The following is a 10,495-nucleotide window of genomic DNA, read 5'->3' on the forward strand; positions in this document are numbered from 1 at the left end:
ATACAAATATCTACCAGGGCTCAAACCTGGGACCTTCCGCGTGTGAAGCGGACGTGATAACCACCACACTACCGACACGTAATAACACTGAGTTTTCCGAGAGATCTAGCTAATTATTATGTCCAATCACGATGGTCAAAGCCGTACTTCTGTAATTAACTAAAATTAACATACTTAGACTTAATTGTTTTGATCAAACTGGCTGATAGCACACCCTGAATACTTAATTGTTAATTTAAGATAATTCCGAAAAGTATCTTCGCTGTAGTTTTTGTTGATGAGGAATTATTAGTGTCATTGTTTATGAATATTTTTAATCGCCTTCAAGAAAAAACTGATATCTATTATTAATCATTTTGTGGAAACTTTTCTATTTTTTGATTTTTTTACTTCACTTTGTGAATAGTCCCTCTTTATCCTCGCTGAGCCCCCAAAAAAACCCTTTCAATAGATCTAAACTCTAGAATTCAATAGGTTAATTTCCGTAGCTAAAGAATAAGCGCACGTGCAAGAGAGTTCATCGGACCTCACCTCGAGATGGAAATTTACCGCAACCCCACGCGAGAGGAATCTTTTTGGGTAAACAACAGGGAGGCTCCGCTGAGTAAAAAAGAGAGATTACAATTTTAAACCTTTTATTACCACTTCACTTTCAAAACTTGTACGGGAAAGACCTCGCTATACTAGCAGGCAAGGAAAATAAATTTAGTTGTGTTTTTTTGTTATAACTCTGGACTTCTTACTTTACTTGTTTAAACTCGACCTTTCATCCTCGAACCAACTCTTGGTTTAGTGACTTAAATAATAACTTAGAAACCTTGTTTTTCAGTCGGCAAGGTTTTAGTGCCAAATTAGCTCTCCCCCCTTAAAACGAACTATTTCTCCCCCACATTTTGGTGCCGAAACCCGGGAAAGGCGAGTTTGTAACAAGACTAATTAACTTAAAACAAACTAAAATACTAATCGGATTCGTGCTACTTAAAACTAAAGGATTAATCGGGTGCGTGGCGTGCTACTTTAACTCTATGATTAATCGGGATTAATCGGATACGGGCTACTTTAACTACTAACTACGGATTAATCGGACTTGTGAAACTTTAACTACGGACTAACCGGAGAATCGGAACTATGGCGGACGACCAACTAAAACGCGCTGCAAGGGCACTCAAAGCGCTACGTACATCTGTGAGTACAGTGATTAACTCGGTCGAACTTGAGATACAAAAGGAGCAACCTAAACTTGAAGCTTTTGAGCAAGCAATCGCGCTACTGGACTCAAAAGAAACTGAACTTAAACATCTGGATGATCGGTACCAGACACTACTAGATGGAGCGGTATCTGAAGAACAATTTGATCAAGAACTAGCTTCGGCGATCGTAATTATGGAAAAACTGGTGATTTCGCGAAATCGCGCGAAACGGTTTATTGCGAAGTCAACGCATCATTTCCCTGGGACTGGTCAAAATCAGCAGCAGTATCGGCCTCCAAGCGTAACGTCGAGCGAAGGCAGGAACCAGACAGTGCGTCTCCCAAAACTGGAAATGCAAAAATTCTACGGCGATTTCTCCATGTGGCAAGCCTTCTGGGGACCCTTCGAAGCGGCAATCCACAACAACGAGAGTCTGGGACCAACAGATAAGTTTTCTTACCTTAGGGGATTATTAGGCGGTGACGCCGCTACGTCTATACGGGGTTTATCTTTAACTGAAGAACATTATAATGAAGCGATTAGGATTTTAACTAATCGTTTTGGGACAAAAAGTGTGATAGTTAGCGAGCATAAAAACAATCTGTTACAATTACCAGCTGTGCATAGTAGAGATGACATTAAAGGGCTCAAAAAACTACATGATTCGTGCGAAGTAGAGGTCAGGAGCTTAACGTCTTTAGGTGTCCCTCAAGAACAATACGGTTCCTTTCTAGTGCATATACTTGGAGGGCTATTGCCCTCAGAAATGATGTTAGAATTTAGTAGGGGTAGAACTTGTGAAGATGAAGATACTGAATGGGAAGTGTCCGAGCTTTTGCAATTTCTTAAAAAGGAAATTGTCTGTCTAGAGCGTGTCAGGGCGGTCACACGACCACAATCAAAGCCTAAAGAATTCAAGAAATTCAGTGAGAAACCAAATTTTACACCTAGACAGACAAACTACACGGGGAAGCCAGCCATTCCAACCGTGGCTTCTTTGCAGGTCGCAGTGAATGACCAAAATAATGCTAACCCACAGGGCGACCCAAGTCTCTGTCCTTTTTGCGAAAGCTCTGATCATCACCCCCTAAATTGCAATCTTAATATTGGTGAACGTAAAAAGAGATTATCAGAAAAGAGGAATTGTTTTATATGTTTGAGAGGGAAGCATCCTGCCATGCGTTGTCGCTATAGATATAGAAGCTGTGGTTCTTGCGGGCGTAAACATCATCAAGCCATTTGTGACAGCAATACCTCTAACGCCCCCCACCAGCAAGCCCCTTTAACTGGGCAGACCCAAAATAACTCTTCTACGGGGTCGGACACGCGACAAAATTCTTCAACGGCGGTTGTTTCGACGCACTTCACGAACAACCATCAACCGGAAGAAATATTACTACAGACGGCCAGAGTTAGGGTTATCGGTCCAACGGGCGCCTCTCTCAAAACGCGAATATTCTTCGATAGCGGCAGCCAAGCCAGTTTCATAACCGAATCACTCTCGCGCAAGCTAAACTTAGAAATCATTGGAGAAAAGCCTATAAACGTGCATAAGTTTGAAGGGGAAGCTCCCGTTCAAACTACTAGAAAAATCATTCAGCTGCAGCTCCAAAACGCGAATGATCCGACGCAAACTTGTTCTATTAAGGCTTTTGAAGCAGGCTCAATCTGTGGCGCGGCCTTCTCAGTGCCAAGTCAAGAACTAATCGGAGAAATGGCAAACCGCGGTTTAGAAGTCGCGGACTACCCAAGCGACGGAAACAATGCAGAACACCCTATCGACATACTTATCGGCTCTGATTGTTATTGGGAAATCGCTAGCGGGCGTACAGAGCGTCTAGGAAAAGCCCTCGTGGCACTAGAAACTAAATTTGGATGGGTCGTACAGGGACCCACGGGCGTCGCCACTTTTTCTGCGGTAGAATCACCTTCGGTTACCGTGAACACCGTCACCATAACGCGAACGGAAGTACGGCCTGTAACTCTAGCAGCTGAAGAATCTCTATCCCGCCAAATTAGGTCTTTATGGGAGTTAGACGCGATGGGCATTATGGATAACGGTCATGTCAAATCACTCGAGCAAGATGAAACACTTAATCACTTGGAAGAAACCATATCCTTCGTCAATGGAAGGTATCAAGTGGGATTCCCATGGAAGACTAACAAAGACCAACTGGGAAATAATTACGTCATAGCTAAGAAAAGGACTGAAGGTCTTTTGAGGAAGTTAAGAGCGAATCCGAAGCTCTACCTTGACTATAATGACGTAATCGCTGAACAGCTGCGAGTCGGTATCGCAGAAGTAGTACCACAAAAGGAAGAGATCGTTTCTGATCCACGAATCGCGGTATACTACATCCCACACCAAGCCGTCATACGAGAAGAAAGCGAAACCACAAAGCTGCGAGTGGTGTTAGATGCATCCTCTCATGCATCCGGCATTCCATCACTGAATGACTGCATGAACTCGGGACCGAGCCTCGTTCCAGACCTCTTCGACCTATTGATTAGATTTCGCGAACACGACATAGCACTAACCGGAGATATCGAAAAGGCTTTCCACCAAATCGAAATCAAGCCTGAGGACCGTGACGCACTACGCTTTCTGTGGGTGAAAGACCCTAGCGACTCAGAAAACCGCGAACTACAAACGTACCGCCTAACTAGGGTGCCCTTCGGGGTCACAGCTAGTCCCTTTCTGCTCTCAGCAACTATCAAGCACCACGCGCGGAAATACTCAGAGACTCACCCACTCGCTAGCAAAACTCTCGATCAAGACTTATTCGTCGACGATCTACTTACGGGAGGAACAAGCGTCAAGGAAACTTATGACATGGCTATTGACGCAGCGAAGATAATGAGCGACGCTGGAATGAAGCTCCGAAAATGGAAAAGTAACTCCATAGAACTAAAAAAGCTCCTGGGAGGCGAGATAGAGCCGGATAACCCAAATGAAGCCTTGACCAAAGCGAGATCGGTGAAGGTTTTGGGACTCTCCTGGGACGAGCAAAAAGATTCCCTATACTTTGACGTGAGCGCTCTACTCCAGTTTCTATTAGACAATGGCAATACTAAACGCTTTGTGCTACAAGCTGTAGCAAGGATCTTCGATCCCCTTGGATTCTTAAGCCCCTTCACTATAAGAGCGAAAATGCTCATCCAAGAGCTCTGGCAGAAAGGGTTACCATGGGATGAAAGTCTACCCAAAGACTTATCTGAGAAATTTACAAGTTGGTGCGGAGAGTTACCAGAGATGCGACACGTGCAAATTCCACGATTCTACACACTAGATTCGCCCAAGGACGCGTCAACCGGAACCGAGCTCCACTGCTTTGTTGACGCGAGCGAGCAAGCTTACGCGACTGTCGTCTACATCCGCTACCAAGACAAACATTTCAACTACCGTACCACCCTCATTGCCTCGAAGGCTCGCGTGGCGCCGCTTAAAAAACTCACTCTTCCGCGACTAGAGTTAATGGGAGCTGTCATCGGAGCCAAACTGACTCATCGTCTCTTGAGCCAATTAAAAACTAAGCCGGCAAGGATCGCAATGTGGACCGACTCTATGATAACATTGCACTGGGTACGCGGAACCGCAAACAAATGGAAGCCATTCGTAGCCAATAGAGTTAGGGAAATTCAAGAGATAAGTGACCCATTAAATTGGAATCATTGTTCTGGGAAAACTAACCCAGCCGACTTACCGACTCGCGGAGGAAAGCTCGCGGATTTAATTAGCAACCCACTCTGGTTGCACGGACCTGACTTCCTCCTCAAAGGAGATGCTCCAACCAGAAGCACAGAAAAAGTAGATAACGAGATAATTGAGGAGGAATTGCGACCTAAGAGCCTAGCCGTGACGCAAGTGATTGGCAGCAACGAGCCACCCAGGTCACCTCTATTCCCATTGGACATCCATAGCAAACTAACTAGAGCTTATCGCGTGACGGCATGGATAATCCGATTCACGGAAAACGCGAAAACTAAAACTAAAATAACTGGACCCTTGACCGCGGAAGAGATTTCCAAAGCCGAGAAGTACTGGGTGGGGCAAACTCAACAGCAATACTATACAACGGAAGTGAGCGCGCTAAAAAACGGGAAGCCAATTGCGAACACCTCGCCTCTGATTACTCTCACTCCCTCACTAGACAAAGATGGTCTCATGACCGTTGGAAGCCGTATTGGTAGCGACAATTTCTCATACAGAGAACAAAATCCATGGATACTTCCTTCCCAGAGTCGATTAGCTCAACTTCTAGCTATTCACCATCATCAGCGACTAAACCATGTCGGAATAAGCGACACTCTGGGAGAAATCAGAGAGCAGTATTGGATTCCTAGGGCCAGAGAAATGGTCAAAAGAGAACTAAACAAGTGCACTAGATGCAAATACTTTCGAGCACAACCCTCAGCCGCAGTAATGGCCCCTCTCCCCCCAGCGAGAACTACACCTGCTCCAGCCTTTGAAGTTTGCGGCGTCGACTTCTGCGGTCCCTTGTATGACCGGGACGGACGCAAAATATATGTGGCATTATTCACCTGCGCTGTCACGCGTGCCGTGCACTTAGAGGCGGTCTCAGACTTAACCACGGGCAACTTCATCCTCTCTTTTCGTCGGTTTATTTCGCGACGCGGGATGGTTAAGACAATGTTTAGTGACAATGCCAAAACCTTTAAACGGGCAGAAGCGGACTTAGCCCTACTTTGGAAAAACATGAAGAGCCCGGAAGTAGCGGACTTCTTCAGCACGCGAATGATCTCCTGGAGATATATAGCGGATCGGGCCGCCTGGTGGGGCGGCTTCTGGGAGCGCCTCGTGGGAAGCGTTAAGGTGGCGCTTAGAAAGGTCGTAGGGTTAGCAAGGCTAACTTTTGAAGAGATTGGGACTGTGCTTACCGAGATTGAAGCGACAATTAACTCGCGCCCAATTACTCATACGTATCAAGATGCGTCGGAACCCATGCCCCTTACTCCTGCTCATTTCTTGGTGGGCCGACGTTTGACAGTACTTCCATCCAGAGTTTTCCCTCGCAATGAACCACAGCAAGTAGCTAGAGCAGACTTAACTAGACGATGGCAATATCGTCAAACTTTGATGGAGAGATTTTGGTCTCGGTGGAGGAGAGATTACTTATTAGCCTTGAGATCGGCACACCACCGGACCAAATGCCAACCCACAAGGGAACTAGAAGTTGGCGATGTAGTATTAGTAGAGGAGGCTAAAATACCCAGATTAATGTGGAAAATGGGTAGAGTATGTGAAACTGTTAAGGGCAGGGACGGAATAATCAGATCTTGTGTTTTAAAGTTACCAAAGGGGAACACTATTCGCCGCCCCGTTCAATTGTTATACCTTCTAGAATGTTAAAAGAAAAAAAAAGTGATTCTGTTAAAACTTAAAAATCTTGTAAACTTAATTGTCTTGACCTTCCGTCAAGGGGCGGGAGTGTGTTGATGAGGAATTATTAGTGTCATTGTTTATGAATATTTTTAATCGCCTTCAAGAAAAAACTGATATCTATTATTAATCATTTTGTGGAAACTTTTCTATTTTTTGATTTTTTTACTTCACTTTGTGAATAGTCCCTCTTTATCCTCGCTGAGCCCCCAAAAAAACCCTTTCAATAGATCTAAACTCTAGAATTCAATAGGTTAATTTCCGTAGCTAAAGAATAAGCGCACGTGCAAGAGAGTTCATCGGACCTCACCTCGAGATGGAAATTTACCGCAACCCCACGCGAGAGGAATCTTTTTGGGTAAACAACAGGGAGGCTCCGCTGAGTAAAAAAGAGAGATTACAATTTTAAACCTTTTATTACCACTTCACTTTCAAAACTTGTACGGGAAAGACCTCGCTATACTAGCAGGCAAGGAAAATAAATTTAGTTGTGTTTTTTTGTTATAACTCTGGACTTCTTACTTTACTTGTTTAAACTCGACCTTTCATCCTCGAACCAACTCTTGGTTTAGTGACTTAAATAATAACTTAGAAACCTTGTTTTTCAGTCGGCAAGGTTTTAGTGCCAAATTAGCTCTCCCCCCTTAAAACGAACTATTTCTCCCCCACAGTTTTTAAGTTATCGGTGGGGAAAAATCACGAAAAACCCATGTTAATCTCCATAGGAAATTAGCAAAAGCGGGTGAATATTACATTAACGTTACAAAACGGTATCAAGTCATATCTACAAGGGCCTACCGGCTCTGTAGAATAGTCTTAAAACAAACGCGAAGGAATGTCTAGCAGCATTTTCCCCATCTGCAGCGGATTAATAATCAAGTTCAAAAACCTTCTACCAAAAGTATATAGAAATAAAACCAAAAGTTCACTTCATTAACAGTTCCGTGCCTTTGGCTGTAGACGACATGTAAACTGAGAAGCGAAATACTCTCCTCTCAAACCCCTACACGAACTAACCATTCAGGACGTCATAAGTTTAGGTATGTAGTACATGATTCTGGCGATTTAAACGTTAATTTTTGGTACATCTGATGCTTTATGAGCCTATTAACGGCTGGTTCCCTGTACCACGGTCGGGAAAGTTTAGCCACACAGAGGAGGGTCCACACTATTCTGGAACGAAGGAGGGCTTAACTATACACTTTTGCTTCTACCCACGATTTATACGCACTTTAACCTTTTCCAAAGAACTGCCTATATCGAAAGTGAATTTTTGTCTTTAAAATGAGTTAATTCATAATCGATAGTCTTGTTTATCATCTGGTGAACCCTGGATCCATAGGGATTTGACCCCCAACATTGTATTTTTAGTGTGATCGGTTAGGTTTTAATAAGTAAGGTTCAACAGGTGAAAGGTTACCGTCATCTAACTCTTTTCAAGGCACAGCAAGTTCATTTGTAAAACCAGAACTGGATGCTAACACGCTCAAGCACCTGACACCGGGGTAAGGAACTCTTCTGATTCGTGATTCACAATTTTCTAAACCGTAGCTTTAAAATTTACTAAAAGAGGTTAATCAGTTCGTAAACAGAAACGTTTATGGTAGATTCTAGCGGCTGAAACTTGGGAATATTATGTATGTTCGGTATATTGGGAATGAAGACATTTACTAATACTTACGAAACACTTAGGTGACACTCTATGTTCTAAACCTAAACGATATAAAATTTATTTAATTTTTCCATCCTCATGAACAAATTCAGAGAAGGCGCTGTAAAGAGAATATCTCTTTGATATTTCCAAGCTCGATCAATAAAGAATACTTTCTTCTTTCCCTTATTTATACTTCTACTAGAAATTCCTGAGACAGAAAAAAGTGTTTGACATTCAACCCTCAGATTTCTTAAAAAATACTGCCGAATTCTTCTCGTGGAACTCTTAGAAATTTTCTGAATAAATTATATATCAGGAAAACGAGAAAAAGAAAAATTGCGATGAGTAAAAAGACTGCTCGATGTAAAGGAAGAAGTCAAATTAGAGAATACGGTCACTCAATAAAAAGTTTTTGCAAAAATAAGCAAAATTGAGTTTTGGTTTAATGATCAAATTCTTTTAATCTTGGATTTCTAAAACTTGAAGAACCACGAAAGGAAAGATATGAAAGAAAAATTGTATATTTGAGGGTTTTATTCGGGCAGTTTTTCGTAAATTTGGTAAAAAGTAGTGTCTTTTTGCAATTATACCGGTATGTCTTTCATAGAAAGTAAAATAGTTATTTCCAAATCTCTTAAATTAAAAGCGGCTTATGAATTTAACCATTATAAGATCGTACAGACTTTTTCAAACTTGCATGTTTGTTGACTCAATTGCTTCCACTTTGTTTACAATAATATTATTATTAAATAAATTCTTATCAAGTCAAAACTCAAAATTTATCTTGAAGGAAAGTTATAACAAGTTTAAACGGGAGTATGCCAATATGTTAAAACAGTAACTAAAAACCGCTTAATCTCGCTTCTAATAGCATAGCAGTGCAACTCCGTGTTGATTTATGCATGTATATCATCAAAATGAAAAACTTCTCAAGTCTCGATTACTATTTTTCTTCCTAACATGTGGAAGACTGTTTAATGTGCATTGAAAATTGAAAATTCCGTGCATTGATTCTGAACAAACTTTATTTCAGTTATACTTCTTAATTCTAAAAGAATATTTTACTTACCAAAAAGTTTGACTTTACGGCAAATGTAAAAAAAAATTGGTTTGTATCTTTAAATTTGTTTAAAAGTGGATGTTTTTCAGGTTGTCGTAATTTTTAACATGATAATTTTTACTCACAAATGGTGCTTAAGGTTTGAAGTTTGTGAGTCTGTCTGTCATTCAGAAGGATTCATGCCTAGAGGACTTCGAAAAGCAAGGTTCTTTATGGAACTTCATCAGAAAAGCCCAACATTGCAACTTTAGGACATTATTTATGATAAATCGAAGTTCCGAAATCAATTTAGTACTTGAGTAACGTTGTCACAGCAAATTAAACAGTCTTTCTTAGATATCATAAATACATAGCAGTCGAAATTTAGCTAGGAGGTTGTTTAGATAGAAATGGATCGAAAACTTCTACCTTATAAGCTTACGGTTCTCAGAAGTATGGAAGGTGTGGTTTGTACGATATTGTGATTATCAGATCAATCACCACCACGAATTGAAAAAGAGTTGGTACAATTTTGGCGTTTACGTTGGATTTTTGGTTGCAACTGCAATTCTTTCTCACGCTTAGGTGACGTAGACTCAGGCTGAGAACCATGGCTAATTCTGTAACTGTTTCACTTTCAGATTCAGTAGAAGATTTGTAACGCTTATAGCGTTGAAGCCGTAAATCCAGAACAATGTTTACTGACACTATAAGGCAGAACTCCATGATTGTTTTTATTATCAATTTTTCAATTCCTTCGGTCGGTCAATTTAAAAGAGCTTCATTATAGTACTTCAAAAATTGGGCTTGTCAAATCTTTCCTTAAAAACTTATCCTCTTAATACGGAAATATCAAAATTTCAAAGCACTTCCGTAGGGTGAAGTTTGGAAACAAACCGGGGTTTATTGGTCTAATCAGAAATATTATCAAAAACTGAAGCCTTCGTTTCTTGGGCCCGTGAAACTTCAAACAGAATACTGTAAACATAACATCAGAAAGTATAAAAATCTTCCAGGTCTGATAGAAAAATATATACCATAAAATTCACAAACGTGATCGATTGTCTTTAATAATTCAAAGGAGGAGCAGCTAGCCCAATTGGCTTTGCTCCGAAATAATTTCGTTTCATTACGGTTACGAAAAGTTCATTACATTTGGACCGGTCAAATCTTTAATTAAATTTGTGTCCAAGTGAATTGATAAGCGGATT

At 41.3% G+C, this 10,495-nt stretch overlaps 1 protein-coding gene across 1 annotated transcript; it reads left to right on the plus strand.

Moving 5' to 3' along the window:
- The first annotated feature begins 1,128 nt into the window (after positions 1-1,128).
- On the plus strand, positions 1,129-6,561 carry LOC149610676 (uncharacterized). Its single transcript, XM_089859563.1, has one exon. It carries the CDS (start codon positions 1,129-1,131, stop codon positions 6,559-6,561), a length of 5,433 nt encoding a protein of 1,810 aa, XP_089715689.1.
- The last annotated feature ends 3,934 nt before the right edge of the window (positions 6,562-10,495 follow it).

Source organism: Phalangium opilio, unplaced genomic scaffold (genome assembly GCF_054372755.1).
Source record: "Phalangium opilio isolate 3A_F unplaced genomic scaffold, DU_Popi_V2 ptg000329l_1, whole genome shotgun sequence".
NCBI classification, from domain to species: Eukaryota; Metazoa; Arthropoda; class Arachnida; order Opiliones; family Phalangiidae; genus Phalangium; species Phalangium opilio.

What these genes read in the sequence shown, in the direction of transcription:
- LOC149610676 (XM_089859563.1), top strand. Translation starts at nt 1,129, where the DNA reads ATGGCGGACGACCAACTAAAACGCGCTGCAAGGGCACTCAAAGCGCTA.